Consider the following 25,613-nt stretch of genomic DNA (forward strand, 5'->3'; position numbering starts at 1 on the left):
CCCATCTCACATCGAGTGCATATAAAAAAATAATTAGCTAAGAAAAATTTCTCTATAAATAGTGGTCTCTGTCAGATATTTATATTCAGGTATTTCCGAAACGTCTGGAAATTCAAATTATTTTTAGATGCAAAATAATTTTATGATAACAACACTATGTACATTATTGTCAAGGTCTGCAATCATAAGATTTATATTTTCATGTAATAAGAGGGGTATATAAGGTATAATGATAAAATAAACAAACAGGATACTAAATAATTCAATTTAATAATGCACAATATTTTAAATGTTAAGAAATTTTGTGATGTATCAAATAACCTGAGCATATAAAAGCACTGAGGATACATGACCTATAATTACTAACAAAATAAGTATCTTAATTCTATTTCTCCTTAGCTTCTGGAGCAACATTGGAGGGAGTTAAACCATAATAAGGAGCTGAGAATGGGCCAAAGATGAATGCTGTAAAGAAAATAACTTTTTATAAAATGTAACACAAATTTTAACAAACATTGCATAACAGTCACATTGTTCAACAGCAAATAAATGACTATCAAGTTAAATAAGCCTACTGGAATTTTTTATATTACCTCCACGAGGTCCAACTCCGGGTCCTTTAGATTTCCTCAACATTTCTCCAATTTTACTGTCTGGAAGTTGTTTCAGTTTCTCAGCACATACTGACCGGTAGGAAAATCTTCCAGCAAAGAACCCAACAATTACAGCGAGCAAAACTTTAGGAATGGCACCAAATCTTGCATTTCCTTTTAGATAGCCAGATTTTACTCCGTAATAAGCAGCACCTCCTAAAATTGCACTCAACGGGAGGCATCTTTGGTAAAAACCTTCTCTCATACATTCTCTAATAACTCTGAGTTCATCAGCAGAAAGTTGTGGTCTTCCTCCTGCTGGTCCTGGTAGCCGGCTAGTTTCTGTAGTTTCGGTTGGAGCACTTGCCATTTTGAATAATTTAACAGGTCAAACAAAATATCTAGACTGAATTATCCTTGAGATAAAAATAAAGTAGGTGTGGATAATTGACATGTGAGAATCTTCTTTCCTTCTGTAGTCGATTAGAGTTTAATTACAGCCACTTAAATAATAAAGCTTATTAGGAACAATAATAAAATATTCCAAAGAATATTTTTATTTGATATTTGCAAGTTTACAAATAATTAAATATCGAAAATGTTTTTATAATATATGGAAAATGATTTTCATGACGAACTAATGAGTCAAGTAAGGTGGAGGTAGCAACTTGTTATAAAAGAAGATTTCAAATAAAAATATTGTACTTAATTATCATCTGTTTAATTGATTAAGTTTTGTATTTTTAATTGATTATAAAATGGGAGATTCAAACGTACCGTTTTCAAATGAGGATATTATTAAAATGTGTAAACCTTCTTCAGAATCAACCAAGGTATGAGTTTGTATAATTAGAAATAGGGCGTTTTAATTTTTATTACAACCTTTACAGGACTTTATTATGCAACAGACAATGTATAGAATCAAAGATCCCAGATTATCTATACCGTTCTATACTGAAATCTTGGGTATGCAACTCTTGACTAAACTAGATTTCCCAAATATGAAATTTTCACTATATTTCTTGGGTTATGAAGATCCAAAAGACCTTCCGGAAGGGTTAAGTTCCAAAGACCGAATCACCTGGACTTTTGGAAGGAAGGCAACAATAGAACTAACACAGTAAGTTTGTGTAATAAAATTGTTGGACACAGTTAATAAACTGGATTATTTTAAGTAACTGGGGATCTGAAAATGATGACAGTTATAAACCTCATAATGGCAACCAAGAACCTAGAGGCTTTGGTAAGTTTTTGTTTTGATTAAAATCAATATTATATAGTTTTAACATTATACTGGAATTTAAGCATGTATGTGGTCAATATTTGAAATTCATCTCTATCACTAAATTATAACCAAATAAATTTGTTTGCTTGTTTTGAGTGCTATAAAATTAAATGTAGGATTGTTTTTACTGTAATTATGTTTTCATTATATATCCAAGTGTTGAAATTAAGTTAATAATAAGAAAGTTGGTAATCACATGTTTCTAAAATGGTTATTAATATCATCTTCAATAAATATTATCACAAACAATGTAGTTAGTGGAGAGTTATCAATATGATTTCCAATTTAATGTTTGGACACATTGATGGTGAGAATGAATTATTTCAGGGCATATTGGAGTGATGGTACCAGATGTGTACAAGGCTTGTGAACGATTTGAACAACTTGGTGTTAAGTTTGTTAAAAAACCAGATGATGGAAAAATGAAGGGTATAGCATTTATAACTGATCCTGATGGTTACTGGATTGAAATATTTAATAATAAAAGAGTAGGGGATGTTATAGCTTCTTGTTAATTAATAAGATTATGTTTTGTTTGTTTCAATTAAAGAAAATAAACATATTGTAGTTCATTAATTGACATGATGTAACAATTTTTTTTTAAAGAAATTTGAATATAACCTGTTTTATAAAACCTGTAAAATCCATATCTAATTTTATATATATGAAATCTAGTCAGATGATATATTATCTAATTTTTGAAATGATTATGGCAAATAAAACTATTTTGAACAATAATAAATTATTTATTCACAAGAAACACCACATTATATCATTATTTATATATATATATATATATATATATATATATATATATATATATATATATATATATATATATATATATATATATATATATATATATATATATATATATATATATATATATACAAAAAGGCAAAAACTAAAAGCAAATATCTGGAAATATAAAACACCTCTAAAACATTTCTATAGCCCAATTTTATGTAAAAGTAAGATTGTAAATCAGAAGGATAGATCACATTAGTTTTTGCATAGCATTGTGAGTGCTTTCAATGTTATATTTATTAAATCTGAATTGTAGTCATACAATAATTGAGCTAGAAGTTATCGATTGTAAGCATACTTGAATACAAATAAAACTGCAGCTACCTCTTACTTAGGTTATTAATTGATTCCATAATAATTATGTTTTGGTTAACAAGACATTGTAAATAGTAAGAAATATGAAGTGAATTATACACACAAAAAAAAACAAATAAGCATTAATATGATTGAAAAATTGACAAAAAATTAGTACAAAGAGTAGAAGATAATAAAAGGATTTTTATAAACGAAGAAATTCAATTATCTGGGCACTATAATAGATAAAATACAATGAGAATAAAAAAAATTGAAATAGGACGAGTTCCATTTCCGAAATTTATATTTAATTTGTTGTTCATAAACATTTTTTTCTTAAATTTACGAATTAATGAATGAACTGAATTCTGTAGAAAAGGCAAGTACACTAAGTAAGGATAATTTCAATATTTTTAAAACGAAAGGATAATAGTGAAAATTGTACATTTTAATGTACCTGTGCCATCGAACGTTCGCGTGACCTTCAGCTAACAATTCCTGATGAAATGATACAAATTAAAAAACAATATACATAATTATGTCGGAAATTTTTAACGGAAATAAAATCACTTGATTTCCATGTTAATTACATATACAACAAACCCACCTAATCTAAATATAGCTAAATATGAATCAATATTAAACTTTTCAATAAATACAGTCGTTATTAAAAAATTATAAAAATATTAATATCTTATAGTTGACGTTAATTACTGTCTTGAAGCTAGAATCGTTACAAGCAACATAAATTTGAATAAAAAAATTATTGAATGAGAAAATTAAAGCAATTGAAAATAATTAAACTGAAATTTGGATAAGAAAGTTCATTGAATAGCATGAAGTTGATGGTTTTTATCTTCTTTTAAAAAAATCCACGCCCTAAAAATGACCCTTTGTGTCAACCGCAACAATTTTAATGCAAACAGTGTTCCCAACTCTTAATAATTTATCTCCCTAAATCCCCAATCAAAAACCGCTAGAATCCCTTCGATTAGCTATCTTCCCTTCAAATAAATACAAAGTTAAACTATTTGGTGCCATTGATTATTAGAGTGATTAAGGACAGTATTAGTTCAACGCAGTTGGTAATTTTAGTTGCAATCGTACGATTAAAAATTATTTGAAAGCTTTACAAGCAAATTTTTTGAAATAAACTTAAATATAAGAGGCTTTTTGATACTAATTACCATGTTTGTTACTGATAAGAAGTTTTTTGGTACTGGTAGTTACCAGCAAGATATAGGTAATAATGATTGTTTGGGTATATCCCAATCGTCACTGAGTCGAGCAATCACAAAATTATTGAGGTATTCAATAGATAGGAAATAATGGATACATTCAAAAAATTCCCCCAAACAACTCCGGAGTTAATTGATATTAGAAGAAAAAATTACGATTTATTATGATAATTATGATTTATTTTCAGTTGAATGTAAATTTGAAATATTTGAGATTCTCTTTAAAATATAATGTACCTGGTATAATTGGATGCATTAACTGCACTCATGCTGCTCTATTTGTCTCCTCATAAACTGCTACTGTAAAAAAATGGTTTTAGGTCGGCGTTTAATTGACAGCACAAGCACAGAATTAGAAACTATGTTGACAAAATACGCCAATATATCGGTGTTGCCGTAACTAGTCGCTCGTGTTACAAATTTGCGAGCGGAGGGGCACATGAGAATATTAAAATTCCATATCGCTGCCAATCAAATCACTCTCTTTGATGTGGTGGATCAAATGGGTTGACAAACTGAGACATTCAATCAGTTTATTGTATTCTAACCCAAAATGCACATAAAAAATTAAAATAAATTCGCAAATATTAACGACGATGTTAATCACTAGACACTAATCAAAATCAAGTAAATGTACCCTCAAACTTTTCAATAACTCGTCAAAAAACTGAACTGAGTTATTTCCGTAAAACAAAAGTTGGTGCTGCATTGGTAAGATGGGATGTAAATATCTCAATTCATCTGATTTGAGTAATATTAAATGGGATGTAGAATTCAATAAGCTACACTTAAATAAGTTCAAATTATCTGAGATTCATTCAAAAAGAAAGCAACTATTGTCTCAGGTAAATGACCATGGTAATACATTAGAAATAAAATTTGGCTGCATGCAAAAAGGAACATGATAATTAGATATTCAACATCAATAGAAACAACTATTCAAATTAAATACATAACAATTGATATAATAACAAGTTTCAATCCAGAATATTTATGTAAATGTTTTCTGTACCTATCACAGTATTATTTCTTTTTCATTTATATACATTTAGTTTGAAGTACAATAAGAAATTCAATTTAAAATTAAACATTCAATTAAAATTTATACATTGTGTACAATTAATGAAATTAAATTTTATTTTTAACCACGGTTTAAAGAATATTACATTTTTTTGCTACATAATTATTAAATGAATTATCTTATACATATGTTTCAGTAAAAATGATAAATCGGTGATTATATAAAATTACCACTGAATTTGGTAAATATGATAAATTATTTCATATTTATCAGATTTACCATTTAGTATTTTATAAAATCCCTAACTTGTAATGGGGATTGAGATAAATTCGGATTTTTCTGTAGAAATAAACCAAACCCATATTCTATAGGAGAAAATAATATATTTGCATTTACATGTAAGTTTACTTTTTTAGACATATTAAGACTGTTTTAGAATTAATAAGCTTGCCAGTTTTTTTACATTTGGGCTTATCATCATAATCACCACTAAATCTGGGAAATATCCAAGTCGTAATGGTAAATGTGATAAATATAATGACTTATTTATAATTATTCATTACTTTATATCCGCAAAAGTAATACAGATCTTAAACAGCGTCATAAAATATAATTGAAGTAAATTTCATACCAGAAGCTACACTTTTTATAAGCATAACATCATTTTAAACACTGATGGATGATCAGATATAACATCAGATTTTGTTTGTTTTCTTAGATTCCTTAAAATTAAATAATTTGGAATTAAAACGCTCTAGCATACCAGCTACTTCTGTAATCACGTGGTTGTCATGTGCCAAGCTGTTGAGAAAACTGAATGAATTTTCGTAAAGTTGGAGATTTTATAAGCTAAACCGTAAATTTAATAGATATTTTGTCATATTTATCAAATTCAGTGGTGATTATGCATAATCACCAAATTTATTACTTTTACTGTAACATACAGTTACAGTTCAAAAATAAATTGAAAATAGTTGAAAAATAAAGAATTAATTTTATATAACTGCACATTTTTTATACCTATATTTAGGTCTAGTTATTCACAAAATTTGTAAGATACTCTCTATGCTACTTAGTTTCTTAATTTTGGAGTAACTGATGTTTTATAAGAAATTTCATCAATTTTTTTCTCATAAATATTTTCACTTTCCGGATATCTCACAAATTTTCTTGTTCTATTTATACTTATATTACCCATAGACTTCTGAAGAATAATAAAACTATTATCTAATATGGAATTTGATTTTGATAATACTGTATCATGTCGTAAGTACGTGTCCTGAAATTAAGGAAACTGTTCCTGATTATCTGTAACATATAATTTGCAGCTTCTTTATCTGTAGCTCCGGGGCTAAAACGACCACGGAGTAATTTAATGGTTTGTCCTCTAAAACATGGTAGGCCAGTATCTAACATTAGAGATACCAAAGATATGATAGCTTCACATTGAGGCCTAAAAATAAATTAGCTTTGTTTACTATTTTGATAAAGACAACTCCTGTTGATTTTAGAATAACAAAACTAATTGATAATTCAAAGGAGAACTTCATAAACTTCATCTATATTATAGGTAATGAAATCAATTTAAAAAAATCACCCATAATATGAAATTACATTAAATATAGATGAACAAATTCTTTACCTCACTGCTAGGTACGCTTGAACACACAAATCAGAAAACCATTTAAATGGAGGAGCTTCCATTTTACCACCCATAATCATTACCATTTCGTCTGTCAATTTAATATCAGGTTCAAAACCGAGATTTCCACCAGGAGAGGATTCAAACATAAATCCAAAATCTAGAAAATAAAAAAGAATCTACAAAATATTCATTTTATTTATAGTTTCAATGAAACAATATTTTTTAATTATATCTTTATACAATCATAATTATTTCAATAATTTCGCAAGCAAATTTGAATATTTGAGTTTTTTTAATAATATGATTGTTTTAAACTCACCAATATGTATAATGTGTCCATCAGTATCCAACATAATATTCCCGTTGTGTCTATCTTTAATCTGTAATAAGAAACCAATGACACTGTATGCAGCCATTGATATAATAAAATTTCTCCTAGCATTCTGGAAATCTTTAGTACTTTCATCTCCATATTTTTTTAAAAAATACTCGTACATTCCTATATCTGTTTGTCTCCCTAACTGATCTCTAGATTTTGCATTTGGAACGCATTCTATAACACCACACTGGAAAAAAATGTATACATTTTATATTTAGTTCTTAAATTGTAAAATTTTTGTGGTAAGTTATAATATGACCAGGAATTAAAGCAACATAATGAAATTAATATATAAACTCTTATCATTTACATCACAGCTTTGTGTGAAGAATGGTTTAAAATTCGATAGTCAAAAAGGATAATAGAAAGCAAGGTCTATAACTAGCAACTTTTATTTTGAAGTTTTTTTCACTTCCCTTCCATAGTGTACTACTTTCGACGATTGTTTATCGAATATTCTAGTAGGTTCCCCAAATGCTACAGAACATAATCACATACTGCTAAGTAACACTGAAGGACACAATAGATCCTTTGGATTGCAGTGTATACGAGACTCCAAATCAATACAAATAACACAGAAAAGAATATTTCTAGTCCTGTTAGAATAAAAATAAAAAAAAATGTATATCACTTACCCCTGGAGCCGTAGCGACAACCCTGTAAGGAAACAAATACAATTCTAAGCCGACAGTTTGAAAAATATTTTTGAATATTCCAATAACTTGTAAAGCTAACATATCTTGTCTTACATCATCGCCGACTTTAAATATTGCAGCCTGCCACATTTCCGCACCAAGACTTTGTTCCCTAATCTAAAAAAAATTTATTTATAGATTGATTGCAATTTGTTGCATGTTGAAATTACATACCTGATTTGTTGATACATCCATTGCTATATTTTCTAATTCATTTATACCACATTTAGCAACCTTAAATCTAGCTAAGTAAGGAGCTTTAGCCGCACTTTGCATAGGAGTACCACTTTTATAATCTATATCGATAACCATAGCTTCGGGATTGCTGGGTAAGTAACATCCAGGTTGAACCTAAAACAAAACAAACTAACTCTCACAAAAACATTTTTCACTAACAGTGTAATTGTGTTAGATAGCGCCTCGTATCATTCAAGTAAAATTTGTAAAATTCCAACTAAATATTCTTCAAAAGCAGACATACGGGAGTTTTTTTGATCAAGATTTATATTTTGAAGAGCATTACACAAATAAGCAATTCATAGAAGTTTTAGAAATAAAAATATTAGCCAAAGAATATACTGTAGACAAAATGGTCCTTTTCAAGATTTCCTCGGTACTGCATTTTAAATCCAATCGAATTAATATTAACTAAAAAGATAGACAAGATCTAATAACACTTAACCCAAAAATTCCTTCTCCGTTGTGGAACTAATAATGAGAATGTTCGTACGTTAGCATCAAGAATTGGAGAACTGCCATGAATCAGGTAAAAAGAGTTGAAAACCAAAATATTTAACATGAACCAGTTTTAAATAGAGTTGTAATTGGTTTAAATAACAGTGATTTTGAGGAAGATGAATGTGATGCTAGTGATTTAGATTAATTGTATTGTAGGATTTGTATTATAATTGAAGACCCAAGAATTTGGAAAACTTGGTAAGTCACAATTTTAGAATTTTCCACACAATTGTCATAGCTATGAAGTTATTTTCCAGTATGACTTTAGTGTTAAAAAATATATACTGTATTATATCTATGGCAACAAAAACAAAAAATGGTCTTAACAACTTTTTCTGTCAAAAATTTTTTGGCTACCATTTATCAAAAAGTGCTAAGTAACTTTTACCCTAGTTTTTAAGTTACAAATAAAACTGAAGCAACAAATTTATCTTTGTATTTAATTCTACTGAAATTATCTTCGCTTCTTATATTAAGCTCAACTCTATAATTCTTGATGGGGTCCTTATCTACGTTTGTAAGCCGATTATGGTTTTACAAAAAGAAAACATCTGTGGTAACATTTTCGCTATTTGATGACAGTCATTATAACTTGACAAGGTTTATAATATAGGGAAATGAGTAAATACTTACTTTTACTAATGAGAATATTCCACAATACGAAGAAAAAAATGTGCAGTTAATTTTCTAAGGGTGCAATTAATAGATTTCAAACGTTATTATTGGAAGTCAACATTCCTTACTATGTTTTAAACTATTTCAAATGAATAATAATTAATAAAAATGTTTGTGATTAAACCTTTCGGATTGCATATTTTTCGACAACTCACAAATACACAAATTAACATTAAAAGAAATTCCCGACGCCGGGCAACATAATTGGTATGGGAATTTCACATTGCCAAAATTATAATCACTAAACAAACTATTTACAACTACATCAACACTTACACTGTTTAACACTTGTTTTGTACAATTACACTGTTGAACACTTGTTTTTTTATAATTACACTGTTAAACACTTGTTTTGTAAAATTACAATAGATTGCACTTACTTTTATTTTACTCAAAGCTTCTAGACATGCTCTCTTTCGTTCGATACCTTTAGGGAACGGGCGAATTTCTCCAGAAATATTGGTGATTTTATCGAAAAAGTCAAATTCTCTTTCATAGAACAGTTTCGCTGGGCCAGAAAGTTCACTAACAATACTATTTACTAGAGATTCTAAAATTTCATAGATGGCAGCTAAAAAAAATAAACAAAATTTTAGGCGCCAAATAGGGAAATTAAATTTGTTAACGTACGGTCTTTCTGTTGCATATCTTCATCTACAAACATGTTGGTTTTCATGTTCCATATCAGTTGATGGGCAACTATTTGTGATTTTTTAGCTATATATTTGATGAATTCAGTCGCATAACCCATCTAAAATAAATAAATTCTTGTTGAGATGTTTAGTTTTGTGATTTAGTACAAATTGCGATAACAATTGAAATAATTTTAATAACTAGCGATAGATTTTAAGGGTTGGAAAATAAATTGTTCCATAATTAATTTTGAAATTTATGAAAAACATAGCAAATTCCTCAAATGATATAATTCTTCAACGTCTGTTTCTCTCACCAATGAACTTCCTCCCTCGAAAAAGATCAGTACAGAAATTAAAGCGGTGAATTTTTAATCTCGTTTGGTGTCAGTGCAGATCCCGCAAACCTTAGGGTACCTTGAGATTGAGAATTTTTGAGCTGATATAATAGGAAAATATCTACAATTAACGAAAACATGTATGAAGCAAAATTATTTCCAATATGCAAATGCCTATCACCATTTATGGCTGAACTATTCATGAGTCACTTTAAAAACCAGATTAGTCAAGAGTTTCAGTATATTTGATACGAAAAGGGCAATCCTAAAATATTTTAAAACTCAATTTAAGATATCCATCCAAAAAGTTTACTTACAAACTGGAAAATAATGGACAGTTACCATTTTTAGATAATTCAATTAGTAAGAAGAGTAATAGGCTAGATTTTGATGTATTTAGGAAAGACACAGCTACTTGCAGATACATCCCGTTTGATTATTTCCATTGTATTCAACATAAGATGGCTAGTCTCCATTTCCTGGTACATTGTTTGATTAATTTTCCACTTAACATTATGTTAAAAGAATTGTAAACAGGTTAATTCATAACATTTATCAAGAATTAAAATGAAAAACAGGAAAACATTGCTCTGGACCTTTCAACCCTATTGATACAAAGGATTGTAAGGAATTTTCATACAGAGTGATTTCAAAACTTATATATAAATCCAGTTATACATTAAAACAATTGTTGGGTAATACGAAGGATAAAATAACAGATTTTATCATTCATAACCATGAAATAAATATGAATAATTTAAAATTATTAAAAAAATTTTTCAATGCATTTTACAAAATGTTATATAGAATTTACAATGTCGTACTTTGTCATGTCTAAGAGCTTGTACAAGTTGTGGAATGTAAAATAATACTGCGTCGGCAGGATACGAACTTAGCACTCTTACGGCATACTGTGCAGATATTGGATGGGATGGAAATTGTCGACTGAAGAATGCCAACGCCTATAAATAAAAACATGTCGTCATTAATTTTAATTTTGTTATCTATATACTGCAATATACTTGAAAATGTAATTGTTGCTATTATTGTCCGGGTTGCGGACTCAAAATAAAACTATAGGAGAGTTTTTTAAAATACCAATGTTTCGATCTTTTCTTTGAACTTTATCAAGGCTAAAAATATATGGTACATTATAACTCCAACGTTGATGAAGATAAAAAAGTAAACAAAAAATTGTCGGTCGTAGTAGTAATTAGGCGACCAAATAGTAAAATATTAATAAATTGCTTTTCCAAACCTTCAGCATCAAGCCGACTACTCAACTTTTATTCGAGCCATCCTTGGAGACATAAATTAGGTACAATAAAAGGGCTTATAGACAGGGTTCAACGTCTAAGTAGCCTTGAATTCTATACTGATAATAATAATAAAATCATATAAATTCTCTAAGTTAATGGTTAACCCAAGAGAACTGGTTAATAACAATATAAATAAGAGCAATCATAACGTAATACAGGTACCTCGAAACGAAAGTAAAATGTATTATATATTCACACATATCAAAGACAAAACTTGAAGATGATTGTCGAGAACAGGTTTTTACTTATATGTGTATATATTGGTTTCTATAAATGACTTATTTATTGTTCTTCTGTTTTATACAACTACGTTCTTGTTTATTTATGTTATATAGTTTGTCTTACATACAGTGTGTCCTATACATATATAAATATTTATATTTTACACTATTGTTTTACTTCCAATTTCACAATTTTTTGTTCACTTGTTTATACATTTGAGTTATAATGTACCATATATTTTTAGCCTTATAAAGATTGAAACGTTGGCATTTTAAAAAACTGTTGGATAGTTTTATATTGATTCCTCAACCCGCAACACCCTTCGAAATAAGATACGTGAAAATATTATATAACTTTGTGAATATTTAGGTATACTAAAAAAATACTGCATTTATCAAATATTCTGAACACCTTTATAATTAGTTTTAAATAAATGTAAACTTCTTAGCTACAATCAAAAATGTAGTAAACGCCAAGTATACAATATACTCACTAGTTTGCTTGGACACTGTATAAAAATGGTATAGTTCTCAAAAAACAATCATGAATATAAAATTATAATAATATTTGATAGACAGAGCCGGATTCTCCAGTAGGCACGGACATATGGGTTCAAGTTTTCAGGGAGAGCACGGCCGAGAGGAAAAAATACTCCTAAATATATCTAGGAATAAAAATAAATAACCATAACTTAACATCACGTACTGTAATGAATTCATTCATATTTGTAGGCCTGTAGCAATGACTATGCTATAATGCGGGAATGTTCTGTGGGTTGGATCGTTTTGTTTCAGTTTGTTTATTACATAAAATTGCTAAAAGTGTTTTAAGACGGTATTTTGTTAAAACCAGAACAAAGTAAATTCCTTAAAAATTTATAATGATAGAATTGCATTGTGTAGTGGTGTTCAAGCAATTACCATATACAAGTCTGGTAAAAATTTTTAATAGAGGTTTTTAGGTAAGTAGCTTTAACTACACACAAAATTCTGAATCCGGCCCTGTTGATAGATATAGAAAATTAAATTCTTTGAATTTTGGGGTATCACACTGTCCATCCTTCATTATAAATAACAAGATTATTGAAAATTTAAATAAATAATGAAAAATAAAGCAGAGGAGCAAGAGCAGTTTAGTGTAAACTTGCAAATGGGATAAAAGAATTCACAGAGAATAAATCAAAACAATAAATAAACTAGTCCGACTGAATCATTAACATAATTAAAATTTATACTTTTATATTTAAACAATTGTTAACTGTACCTGTATAGGGGAAATACGGGCCCAAGTGAGCATATTTACTAACTTGGGACTATCACTTAAAATAGATTCAGTGGTAACTAAATATTGTAGGGCTTCGGCAACATGAGCAACTGCTGTTGGATTCATTTGTACCAAGTTTTTTACTTCGTTTATAATAGCATCGTTCATTCTAAACCTATAAATAAACAAATTAATAATGATTAACATCAATGATAACCTTTGATCAATTTAAAATATAAATGAAATTTGATAGATTCAATTATATTACCATAACCACTTAAAATAATACATTCATATATTTATAGGACTGAGTAAATCCTGAAGCTGAAACGTCAGTTACAAAGAGATTTAGAAAGCAAAAAAATAAACAAAGTCACTGAAGGGATAAATAATAATATACCAATAAATATCATTGATAAATTATAATAAAGAAACGAGCCATAGCTAAAACTACAGTCCATTGTACACGAACAAGGTCATTATTACCTTTTTGGTAGAAAAACAGCTAAAACAGGTGATATATCCCAAGCCAAACGTGTATAATCGTGCCACTGTTTTTCAGTAATTGTTTTAGCTCTCCAAAAAGCAACATTTTCTTCACCCGTTATTTGAATTTCAGGTCTAAGTCCTGGATTATGCCATACTATAAGGAATTCGATCTCCACAGCCTGTAAAGTATCTTATAAATAAACGGTGTTTTGATTATATTGAAATGGCAGTACTTCCAGTTATACCAGATCATATAAACACAACATGTAGCTTCAATTCTACTAACCATTATCCATTATATTGTAACTAATTTTGCATAATTCATTTTTATTGGTATTGAGTGCGTCTGATCATATTTTTAACCACATATAAATACTCTAAAGAATTAGAATTTTTTGCTGCTATTAATTTTTAACAATTGTATGGGCTTGATCTGGTGAAGTTATTTTGTAAATAGTTACATTATCTATTGGGAATTTACATTTACTTACAAAAAAGCAAGAAAGTTGTGAAAGAACACAATTTTGTAAATAGAGAGAATCAAAACAAAACTGAATACACTCCACTCAAAAAAGCACACTCAAAATAATCTCTTAAAAATCTTACCAATAATTCCAAAATAAGATTTCTCTTTTTTAGATAACATTTAACAAAATTATCAGCAACTGGCATTCGTTTAGCCGATTTAGCCGATCTTCTACTTAAAGTAGTACTACTACTTGAAAGAGGTACAGTGTTAATCCATCCAGTTGGGACTTTGTTGAAGTCGTTGGGTTTTGATAATTCATTGCCTTGTGCTGTAGTAGTTACATTAGGTGTGAATTCAACCTCTGAAATAGTATTAAAAATATAATAAATTGGTCAAAATTATTTACTATGATAGTTTCAATAGAATGTTATTTTTATATCGTCATGATTTATCAAAATCAGCTCAACCAAGTAAGCTAGAAATGCAAAGATTCTTAGAGGAAAATTTCGCTATAGTTTTGATCCTCTCAATATTTATGTTTTTTGGGTCACTGAACATAAGTTTGAAGTTTGTGGGCAAAAATTTATTTTTTGAGAATTTTTTGACCAAATTTTGACACCTTTTCCCGTTTTGGCTTATATCTCATAGCAGAAGCGTTTTTTCGACAAGTCCATTTTATACAAAATTGAAGCAAAGAAAATATTCCACATTTCTCATGACTAACATTTTTTTCGAGACTAACTGTTTTGCCGCTAGAGCGCGCTAAAGAATTGTAACAGTTGATTACACCGTACAATTTATATACAATAGAATTTGACGTAAGATTTACCAGTATAAATGAAAAATATTTTATAATAACTTGATCTTGACTCAAGCAATTCTAAAAAAAAGATGTAGATTTCATAAAATAAATTTACTAAGGTGGTGGTTGGAGACCTTTCGACTTTTCCAACAAGAAAACGTATTCGTTCTAAAACCAGGACTAGGCAACGTTCCTCCAACCTCAGACTCTCCTATCCACGCTCTGAAAAATAAAACCCTTTAAGAACATATCATGTTTCTTCTCGCAATGACTAGGGTGCCACGACGTTGACACCATACAAACAAAGGAAATTAAAGTTTGTAAAAAGTCTCACCAGAAACCCCCAGCTTGCCAATGTTGTAAATGTATTCAAAAACCTTGAACCAACTCCAAAAAGCTTTGCAGCGGCAGCGGAGAGATTGTTAGTCTACGTGTACAGATATCCAGGAAGGATTAAACCGTTGATAAACCATCTGAAGTACAGTATTTATGAGAAGCTAGTTTTCAAGACTCATCAAAAATAGATGCACTACCACCACCAACAACTGCAGCTAGCAGTTTTAAGGTATATCATCAGGTGTAGCAATAGCTGAGGGTTAAGAAGAATGCCGAAGATTGGGGTTGGAAATGAGCTTCAGCTTGCATGGAACCGATCACCTCTCTACAAGCATCTGCGCCTCAAGAACCTCTGCTTCTAGTGTCATGCAGATACGTCAAGACCTGCAGAAAAGCAGGCCTCGAATGCACTAATCTTTGCATCATATGTGTGAGGTTGTACAATAAGACAAATCTCAAATACTAATGAGGGCGGATTTTTTGATGTTGAAATTCCAGACGAAGTTGGTTTCCTTTGTCGCCGGTTGTTAAGGCCATTTAAGAATATGTGGACAAAGAGAAAAAATAGAGCATTTCTCTCCCCAAATATTAAACTCACATTGTTCGAGCATAAATGATTGAGTTACTTAATATGAATGTACAAGCTAACCCATATCTTCATTATTTACAGATACTCCACCAACTAAGTATGGATAAAAAAAACTAAAGAGGATGAGACAGTTTATTGAAAAACACTATAATGCCTATCAATAAATCCATAAAATAACTAAGACAATTTCATAAAGCAACGATTATTCATGTTAGGTATACTGGGTCCAAACATGTTGTTTTGGAACTCTCTAGGGACGAAATGATTAGTCTCTTGAAAAAACTTTTCAAGAAATAAATGTAGGAAATTTTGTTCAATTTAATTTTGTATAGGATTTACTTGTCGAAAAAACGCTTCCTTTTTGAGATATTAGCCAAAAACTGGAAAAGTATCAGAATTTGATCCCCACAAACGACGTTGCGGGAAATTTTTTGCCATAAAGCTCCAAATTCATGTTCACTAACCCAAAAAACATAGATGGTGAGGAAATCAAAGCTATAGCAAAACTTTTCTCTGATCCCCTATGATTTTACTAGTAAAGCTAGCCTAATGCATTGGCACAATTAATTTCATTGCACAAATAAATAATTAGAAAAAACATTAGCAGCAGAATGTAGAGTATATCAATCAATATGACGGTAATCAGTATGGAATCAAGAATCGGTTTATTTATGACTCAATACCTTTACTTATCAAAGAGGCTATTAGAGTGTTGAAATATTCAATAGCTTAAGGTAGAGCTGGTTTTGTGCGAGAAAATATAGATAAATACCTCCTACATCACTAGCTTTAAGGTACTTTTTATCGGAATGTAAAGTTTGCCAAAATTTTATTAATGTAGATATATCTTCTCTTAAGTCTGCAGGTTCCTGTGATGGACACGTGACTGGTTTACAAAAATAATCCAAGCAACTACAATAAATTCGTTCTCTAAGTACGTTCTTCCCTAAACTCTTAGGCAAAATATCCCCTTGTAATAATGACAAACCACAGGAGAGAAGTCTAAAAGAAATGAGTAGCATAAAATAACAATTTTTTTATAATAATTATTAAAACAACAAATTATGACAAATATAAATATGAAAAATTGTGTAGTATTCTTCAAAAATTATTTCTAATTTAAATACTAGGAGAAGTCAGAATAAAGAAAGGCAAGAAATGGGAAATTTACTTCATCTGTACATAGCAAACTTCATCGACAATTTTTAGTCGAATTTTTCAAGGAAAAATTAGACTAATACGGTAGGCATGACTAGAATAAAAATGGGGAGCACATCATTTTTCCCGTGTTTTGAGACCTCCTGAACACGATTATGATGGTTTTTCGAATGTCTATAGTTTATATATATATATATATATATATATATATATATATATATATATATATATATATATTGTCTGTTTATCTGTTTAAGCTACAATTCTTATTTTCGTCTCTCGAGCAATTGCTATGGGTCCGATTAGCATACATGGCTTTTTTGGCGGCGGATTGATGTTATTAGAGTTTGGTTGGCTGTCTAAGTTCGAAACTTTCCATCTCCCCGCCTCTCCATTTTATGGTCATTTTTGTTATATTTTCTTATTTTTTGGCCAGAAAAAGTTTAACTAGAGGGTTCGAACTTCACATGCAAGTAGGGGTGATGTTGAAGAATTGTCTTTCTCAAGTTCAAAGTTTTCTTCTTCAGTTCTTCTAGCACAAAACGCCCGAAATCATTTTGATCGTTGTAATTGTTGAACTGGACCGCCTCCTATTTAATGAATAATACGAGTATGATCGTTGCTAGGGTGATTTTTTTTTACTTCCCATTTTCGAAATTTCTTGTCATTATGACAATTTTTTCTTTGTTGTCAATTGGAATCGAACAAGAGGGTTCGAGACCATCAGGTCTATTGAAATTATGAATTTTCATTCGAGAGGGAGAGTTAACTTGTGAAATGAAAAGTTATTGAGGAATAGCAAATTTTCCATATAAAGAAATAAGATTGAGAATTGTTATCATTTCCAAGAAATTCATTTTATGGAAAGATTTGTTTGTGTATTAGTTAAATTCTTCATTCGACGAAAAATTCGACTTTCGTGATGGAGCTCTGCTGCTCACGGCTTTTTTACAATTACAACTAGGGGGAATTGAGAAGTTATCATTGATCAACTTTCTTCAAATTAGAAAAACTGATCACACTTGAGGATCTCAAAGCAACATTTTTTTGTGAATTTCTGAACCTTCTTAAATCATACTCATATTGCAATCAAATTTAAGAATTGTAGAGCTGAAGAATTCATATCATACTTGAATCTAACTCCGATTGCTGAAATATGTCTAGTTTGAGATGGAGGATCAGCACCGACGTTCATAGTTAATGAATGATGTATCAAACTGCTTATCATTTCAACTTTTTCATAACTACTATATTTTATTGTTTCTACTAATTCGCAAATAAATTGAACCCAAATAGCATGTGGTTTTACAAAAGGTGGATCCGGTTCCAAACGGCAACCTAAAAATTTTAAATATTAGCACACAGAGAGATCCAAAATATTGAATATGTAACCTTCATATGCGGCTAATGGACTAGTTTGAGGTCTAGCAACAGAGAACAAGCCAAGTTTCTTTTGAACAGTACATATCCAAGCTGCAACCATTTCTTGTAAAAATCTAATCTCCAGTTCTGGTCTTGCAGTTATTAACCATTGCCAACATTCTACAGCAGTTCTCATGGCTTCTACTGTAAATAGCTCCACCTAAATTATAAAAGAAGAAATTTGATAAAAAAAATTCTGCAGTCTTATTTGTGTTGAGTTTACCTGAGACCATGCTATGCAATGTAACAAACTTCGATTCAAATCTCTAGTAGATATAAGTAATGCTGTAGCTTGCCACAAAGCATCCCTATGTAGATTGTCCGATCTTTCTTTACAGGCTGTCCACACACGATTCATGATTTCATTTACTAAAAGATTTTTGTCCTTTCCAAATTCCATACCAATCACCTGTAACCAATAACATTAATAAAATTAATATTAATAAAAAAAACTAGTCAATGGCTTTAGTCTAACGATTAATGAAGTATGTTCAAGAAATATTATTGTAACCATAGTAAGAAATAATCAGCAGAAATAGAAATACCCAACAGATATATAACAACTTGTAGTATATAGATCTATAGAGATGCCTAAAAATAATGATGTCATAATATAGATGTAGATAGATATTGGGGTGTCATATACACTGCAAACCAAAGGATCTATTGTGTTCCCCCAGTGTTTACAACTCATCCTTTAATCCCACTCCCTTTAGAAAATTCAGAAAGTTCTTCATCTTCTATTTCATACGCTCCCAGTTGTATTGCTCTGGAGTTTACAAAGCTACGGTAGTAAAAGAAATTAAGAAAGTAGCAAAAGTATGAGAAAAGGCAGCATGAACATGGTAACTATGAGTACCCAAGAAGATATCTGAAAAGAAATGAAGAAAAAAACATATTTGATAATACATATAGGTAGAGAGAAAGAGGAATAACTCTTATAAGAAAAGTTGAAAAAGTGTCCAGCTGTATACGATAAGTAATAGTTCAAAAACACTTCCAGAATGGCGATGGTATATAGAGAGTATGGTGTAAATGAAGGAATTCTAGATGTATTTAAGTGTACAGAGTCGTCAAACAATATAACTTATAAAGAATTATTAGGAGAAAACGTGCACCTAGATTGATTTTATTTCTTATTTTTCCGTTAATATTTGGCGCTTCCTTTAAAATCTACCCTGATGCTAATGTGGCGCCAGCCATGTTTAACGTATTTCGACGGACACTTTTCATATACACAGACTTTTATCCTTCTCTCTACCTTCCATATTATTACAGTAAGTAATAATTTCAGAAAAATAGGCCGTTCCTTCTCCGTTGTTTGATTTTGTGGCCTCATCCAATCAGTGCAAATTTTTTTTAAAAACTATCAATCAAAAATTGTGACTTAAAAATGCCATTTTGACATTTATGGAATTTCCTAAGCTAGGAAAATATTGTGCTAAATTAACATGTAACAAATTCGATTTTCTCCCTATTAAATGCGATGCTTGCCACCTAGATTTCTGCGTTACCCATATTAGATATGAAGCACATAATTGCCAATATGTAAGAAAAAAAAATATTCCTACTATAGAAACGACAGTGAAAATACTAAAACAACCAGAGAAAAGTGCGGACACTTCAAATGTGAAATTAAACAAAAATGAAAGCAAAGATCCAATTAGAAATCAAGTATGTCCAGTATGTAACAAAATTCAGGAAAATTGTGTGTTGAGAGGTAATAAAGATGATCTAACTGTTGGATATGTCTATAAAAATAAAGCATACAGGAATGATAGTCCCACAATTATAAATCCAAGTCCAAATATAGAAAATAATGTTTGTTCATTCAAAGCTTGTAAACAGAAGGAAATGTTGAAACTAATTTGTCCACATTGCTCAAGAAATTATTGTAAGAAACATAAACATCCAATTGATCATCTGTGTAATGGTTTGAAATTTAAACGAGGATCTGCAGTATTCAAAGAAAACCTAACAAAGGTTTAGTATGAATTATTTATATGTTATCTAATAAAAACATTATGATATTCCTATAACTCAGCCCCAAAAATTTTGTTTTCTTTTCTATTCTGATCCTTGTTTGTTGGGTTTTCGAACCTCTGATAACAAAGCTAAACACGATTTTCTCTGATTACAACAGATTTTTATCAATATACATAAAACAGATGATTGACCTTATCTTATATACTTAGTGAACTATTTCCATTTGAATAGCTCTCAAAAATGTCACCTACCCTATAATTCTGGAAGTTTGCTTGTTCTATGATGGTGGTCAAGTTTCAAACTAAACCTTCATATTATCAGTCATCTTATAAGAACTTTTACAACAGCAAGTCTCTTATAAGCACTGACAATAGAACACGTGTTGTCTATTTGAGGAATCGTTCAATGCATAATAAGTTAAAAAGTATATTTAAAAAATTGAACACTGAATCTCTGTCAAGAGCAATATAATCATTCCAACGCTTCTCTAACTTCTCGATGTCATGCTTGTAAAAGGATTTGTCTTTTGCAACATAATAGAATTCAGTTTCAGCAATTGCTTCTTCATCGGAGTGGAATTTTTTACCGGTGAGCATTTTTGAGATCAGCGAATAGCCAGAAGTCACTGGGGACCAGATCTGGCCTATACGGTGGACGAGGAAGCAATTCGAAGTGTAATTCGTTCATTTTAACCATCGACTTGTGAATCGGTGCATTGTCTTGGTTTAACAGTGATTATTTCTACGCCATATGAGGCCGTAATTCCTTGATTTTTGCATTTAAACGATCAAACAACTCTCTGTATTAATCGCTTTTGATTGTCTCTTCCTTTTGGAGATAGTCGATGAACAATATTCCATGAGTTTCCCAAAATACTGAAGCCATAACCATCCCAGTTGACTGTTGTTCCTTTGGACGTGGTTCACCGGCCGCAGACCACTCAGATGATGATTTTGATTCTGGAGTGAAGTGATGGACCAAGTTATTAAGTGTAAACATGGCCAAACACTGCTCTGAATTATCAATACGTTGTTGTTTCTGATCTACTGTGAGTAAACGCGGCAACCACTCTGAAAAATGCTTTCTCATCGTCAAATATGCATGCATAATTGTAAACACACTGCCTTCTGATATCTTTACGACCTCATGCAATTTCAATATACGATTAGATATAACCAATTTGTGGAATTTTTTTATGTTTTCTGGAGTAACCACCTCAATTGAACGACCAGAACGTTCACCATCATCAGTGTATGTGCCACCACGTTTAAATTTAGCAAACTAATAACAAATGGTTCTTCTCGATGAAGCAGAGTCCAGATAACACTTTTGAAGCCATTGCTGAGGTATCTGCAGGTGATACATTGTGTTTTGATGCTGTTATTATGACTGATCGAGATGGTGTCACATGCATACTCCATGTTCAAGTGATCTGCTGCTAACTCAAAGTTGTATAGTATATAGAGCAAGAGAGATAGTGAGGAACCAGCGAGACTTCTTTTTGAGGTACAATTATCCATCTTTATATGTTTGGATAACAGAACACAGTGTCAAATGCCTTTTTGATATGATACCTCGTATCAGAATTACTGGAACTATTCATAGTATTAAATTTCATTTAAAATATTTTTCATACATACATTAAACATATGGTTGAGGTAAGTTATTCTCAAAGCTTTTTGATTAGTTTACTTCAAACATATGAATTTGGTATGCTATAAAAACTTAGTTGTGAGATAAATCTCACTCACCTCTCCGATGTATCTAGATCTCATTGAAGAAACTGTAAGCAATTTTGAAGAATCACTTTTAACACATTTGGGTCTCTTTTCGAGGATGCTCGAAGTCAAGTATGCACTTTGTATATTTGGAGGGCCCCATTGAAGGATCGATTCTAGAGCCATAGACAAACCAGTGTGGTGCCACATTCCATCTACAGGTATTTGATTTATATACTCTTGAAGATGAGATCTTGTCCAATGAGGAGTCCATTTTAATGCTTCTTTTATTATACGTTCAGCGTTAGCAGCAAAATCTTTTACAATAGTCTAAAATAAAGTAACAATAAATAATACATTTTATATTTCATAGAGTTTATTTTTACCTCTCTTGCTTCCAAAGTATCCATGAGTTGAATAGTATATCGAGTTTGTGGTATCCTTAACGTTGGTGTTTCTTGATTAGGATCTATTTCTAGAGAACGTGACAATACTTGCATGATATCCAACAATGTCCAAAGCACTCTGAAATTAAGACTCAAGTCAATTTGCTCAAGTTTAGAATCTTCAAGTCAATGTTTAAATGCAAATATTTCTGTTTGAGTTTATAGGTTCTAGCAGGGATTGAAGTAATGAGTTACCCTTTTTACGAATGATTTCTTTTTGTATACATATATGGCACTTGTTAATCTTTATGTAGTGTTTCATTTGTCAAATACAAGGATAAATCATATATAAAGACAGGAAGAAAAAATTTATCTTTGCATCATTTGCAAGCAATGAATTTAATGTTTTTGGTCTAAGCTGGTCATATGAAGTATTTTGAATTGTATTCTTTTTGAATATTTTTGATACCAAAATCTAGATGATAAATAAAGGTTTAATCATGGTTTTATATAGTAAAAGTTTGTTTTCCAGAGGTATTTGTCAAATAGCCAATATAATACTCTTACCCTTAAATTAATTTGTTCAAGTTTATGATCTTTGAGTTCAAATATACCCTTAGATATTTTGTAGTATAATTATCAAATATGTATCAAAAGAAAAGAAGACTATTTGAAACTTTATATTTACTACTAACACATTAATAAGGAAGCAACTAGCAGTTGCATCAGTTACTTCTATAAAGAAAAAAGTTTGATTACTGTTTACAAAATTGTCCAAATTGAATACAGAAGAAATGAAGTCTATTGTAAACAGTAAAATTTTATGAAAACCACTACAATTTAAACTAAAATCTTCCAATATATCAAGCTATTAGGATCTTTACAATACTGAAATAGAATGCAACCTATAAATTTCTTTATTATCATGTTAATATTATAAAAAAAAAACAAATCTGTAAGGTCAAATCAATAAAATCTAGAATGCCACCAACATAATTTTCAGTTACATAGTACTTAAGACACATTTGTACTGTCCACATTACAAAATATTAGTTTTCAGAATTATAATTTAAGAAAAATTATTTCCAACTCCAAATGTCACTTACCTTCTACTCCACAAAAGATGTGGAAACTTATCAATCAAACTGGCCAAAAATTTATCAGAAACTCTTCGAATTTGCTTATGTTGATGGTTGAAATTTACCAACAAGAACTGGGCGTGTTCTTCTAAATCCAACTCTCTAGATTCGTTTTTGGGTCTGTCTTTCATTACTTCTAAGAATTTTTCAAAAACCCTTTCGCTAACAGATTGAACACAATTCCACATTCCAGCTTTGTCTTTCTGTAATGCGGAGTCACTTAAATAATCTGCAATAATGGGAACTAAGCTGGGCTCGCCAGAATGAGCAACCCTAGAGTAATAATTGGAAAATATCAGTCAAAATGATGAAAAAATCTCAAGCAACAATACCTTAAGGTTTCTACCCAATAGACACTCAACAAAAATGTGCATTGAGCAAAAGATAATTTATTGACATATGCGGTTATATCTGCAGGATGTTTCAATAAATCCAAAATTTGTGTTCTTAATTCATGTAATTCATTGACAGATACGCTCTCATTTCTAACTGCACTAGTAATTTGTAATTCACGCATTTCAGATCTACTAGACATAAATGATATTAGAGTAGGTGATTTTACAGCTATTTCTTTTACACTTTCATACCATTCTTGAGGCCAGAGACCTACAACATGATTAACCCTTATAAGTCAGTTTTTGCAATAAATGACAATATAAAACATTCTTAATCTTTTATTCACCTGAATCGGATGCTGTAAATCCCATAATTACACAGTACAGCCAAAAATCTCGAAATAGTTTATGGATTCGAGGTTTGGGATTTTTTATGGGTGGTAGTCGTCTCAATAACACCGCTATTACTGGTATCAATACTCCCAAATTTCCGGCGGAACTGGAAGCTTTCAAAGCGCCTAAAAGAAATATATTAATCAACAGACGTTGAAACATCATAAAATATAAAATAGTTATATTTTGAACAATTCAAAATATTAATACCCTAAAAATGGACAATGGGATTTTTGAAATAAACACTCCATACCATTAGGAGAAACACCTCACTATGTTTAAGGCAGAGTTGTTAGTAATAAATATATGTGCTCAAGAGTTTTTGAATTTTGCTTGAAAGCACATTGAGTGCAGGTTCAAGCTAGCATAGGAGTGTAAATAAACTCGAAAAGCATTAAGACAATCCAAAAGATCCATAACCGTATTAGCAAATAATCGACATTAAAAAGGTGATTGGTTTTCTGACAGATCACTGTCTTGTCAAATACCATTTTAAGAGGATAGACGTGGCAGAGGACGACAACTGCAGATTATACAAACAAACCACAGATACATGACAAGGCATCTACTATGTAAATACTCTGCCCATTTTAGCAAAAGACTTAGGTAGTTGAAGGAGCAGTATTAACATCTTGGGAAGGACAAAAAGCCCCCAGAAAATTATGTTACTTCTGGAGGAGTCTATATATTTGAAGACAGAACAATCATATGCGAAGTCATGTCCAAAATATATTTTAAGGTATAGGTGCAGAACTCGACTCCCCAAACAATTTAATCAAAATCTAATTTATTTTAACAACCACTTCCATATTTACCTGGAGATTTGTCACTTGCTCTTTTGCCTTCCAGTCCTAATTGTACAAAAAGTTCTAAAAGTCGTCCAAGTAATTCATTCATCTGAGATTCTCCTGCAATATTATCTGCAATATTGGCCAAAGCGTTGATCACAGGTCGTGATACATGTCTACAATTGAATAGATATTATATTTTTCAGTCATGGATTACATAATTAAGAAATAAAATACTTTCAGGGTTAGGTGAACGCGGTTTTAAATAGTAAATAAATTTTTATCATAATCTAACTTCTTACTGCAATATATTATCATAAATATAATACAATATATTGATCACACTGTTTACACTACCAATACGGTAAGGTAAACTACTTTCAGTCTCTGAAGGCGATAACTTGATTATGGAAACGTGCGTCAGACAGTGTAAATGTGAGTGTTGGTGTAGTGGTACAG

At 30.4% G+C, this 25,613-nt stretch overlaps 4 protein-coding genes across 4 annotated transcripts in view; 2 read left to right on the plus strand and 2 right to left on the minus strand.

Annotated features, from left to right (window-relative positions):
* Positions 1–251: 251 nt before the first annotated feature.
* LOC130901073 (OCIA domain-containing protein 1-like) lies at positions 252–1,030 on the minus strand. Its single transcript, XM_057812160.1, has 2 exons — positions 594–1,030; positions 252–465 (listed from the first exon to the last, which is right to left on the minus strand). The coding sequence occupies exons 1-2, from the start codon at positions 961–963 to the stop codon at positions 386–388; spliced, it is 450 nt and encodes a 149-aa protein (XP_057668143.1). The 5' UTR covers positions 964–1,030; the 3' UTR covers positions 252–385.
* Positions 1,031–1,263: 233 nt separating this feature from the next.
* LOC130901033 (lactoylglutathione lyase) lies at positions 1,264–2,458 on the plus strand. Its single transcript, XM_057812099.1, has 4 exons — positions 1,264–1,426; positions 1,484–1,713; positions 1,769–1,836; positions 2,206–2,458. Exons 1-4 carry the CDS (start codon positions 1,352–1,354, stop codon positions 2,391–2,393), a joined length of 561 nt encoding a protein of 186 aa, XP_057668082.1. The 5' UTR covers positions 1,264–1,351; the 3' UTR covers positions 2,394–2,458.
* Positions 2,459–2,761: 303 nt separating this feature from the next.
* The window catches only part of LOC130901428 (phosphatidylinositol 4-kinase alpha), a 29,125-nt gene continuing 6,273 nt past the window's right edge, over positions 2,762–25,613 (minus strand). The window contains exons 9-29 of the mRNA XM_057812822.1: positions 25,182–25,330; positions 24,321–24,491; positions 23,971–24,244; positions 23,606–23,911; positions 22,500–22,638; positions 22,147–22,443; positions 18,633–18,818; positions 18,380–18,569; positions 18,118–18,325; positions 16,602–16,831; positions 14,240–14,463; positions 13,631–13,812; positions 13,145–13,319; positions 11,165–11,302; positions 10,001–10,121; positions 9,751–9,941; positions 8,132–8,308; positions 7,898–8,074; positions 7,203–7,449; positions 6,881–7,040; positions 2,762–6,691 (exon numbers count right to left, since the gene is read on the minus strand). Of these exons, the coding sequence (XP_057668805.1) occupies positions 6,466–6,691; positions 6,881–7,040; positions 7,203–7,449; positions 7,898–8,074; positions 8,132–8,308; positions 9,751–9,941; positions 10,001–10,121; positions 11,165–11,302; positions 13,145–13,319; positions 13,631–13,812; positions 14,240–14,463; positions 16,602–16,831; positions 18,118–18,325; positions 18,380–18,569; positions 18,633–18,818; positions 22,147–22,443; positions 22,500–22,638; positions 23,606–23,911; positions 23,971–24,244; positions 24,321–24,491; positions 25,182–25,330 (4,168 nt within the window). The 3' untranslated portion in view covers positions 2,762–6,465. The remainder of the gene's footprint in view (positions 6,692–6,880; positions 7,041–7,202; positions 7,450–7,897; positions 8,075–8,131; positions 8,309–9,750; positions 9,942–10,000; positions 10,122–11,164; positions 11,303–13,144; positions 13,320–13,630; positions 13,813–14,239; positions 14,464–16,601; positions 16,832–18,117; positions 18,326–18,379; positions 18,570–18,632; positions 18,819–22,146; positions 22,444–22,499; positions 22,639–23,605; positions 23,912–23,970; positions 24,245–24,320; positions 24,492–25,181; positions 25,331–25,613) is intronic.
* Positions 19,791–20,448, plus strand: LOC130901429 (AN1-type zinc finger protein 2A-like). Its single transcript, XM_057812823.1, has one exon. It carries the CDS (start codon positions 19,820–19,822, stop codon positions 20,396–20,398), a length of 579 nt encoding a protein of 192 aa, XP_057668806.1. The 5' UTR covers positions 19,791–19,819; the 3' UTR covers positions 20,399–20,448.

The sequence above is a fragment of the Diorhabda carinulata genome, chromosome X, assembly GCF_026250575.1.
Source record: "Diorhabda carinulata isolate Delta chromosome X, icDioCari1.1, whole genome shotgun sequence".
NCBI lineage: Eukaryota > Metazoa > Arthropoda > Insecta > Coleoptera > Chrysomelidae > Diorhabda > Diorhabda carinulata.

Excerpts from the sequence above, each read along its gene's own strand:
- LOC130901073 (XM_057812160.1), bottom strand. The coding sequence starts at position 963 with ATGGCAAGTGCTCCAACCGAAACTACAGAAACTAGCCGGCTACCAGGA. Across the intron at positions 466-593 it reads CGGAGTTGGACCTCGTGGAG|CATTCATCTTTGGCCCATTC; the intron begins GTAATATAAAAA and ends TTTTCTTTACAG.
- LOC130901033 (XM_057812099.1), top strand. The coding sequence starts at position 1,352 with ATGGGAGATTCAAACGTACCGTTTTCAAATGAGGATATTATTAAAATG. Across the intron at positions 1,427-1,483 it reads CTTCTTCAGAATCAACCAAG|GACTTTATTATGCAACAGAC; the intron begins GTATGAGTTTGT and ends CAACCTTTACAG. Across the intron at positions 1,837-2,205 it reads CCAAGAACCTAGAGGCTTTG|GGCATATTGGAGTGATGGTA; the intron begins GTAAGTTTTTGT and ends GAATTATTTCAG.
- LOC130901429 (XM_057812823.1), top strand. The coding sequence starts at position 19,820 with ATGGAATTTCCTAAGCTAGGAAAATATTGTGCTAAATTAACATGTAAC.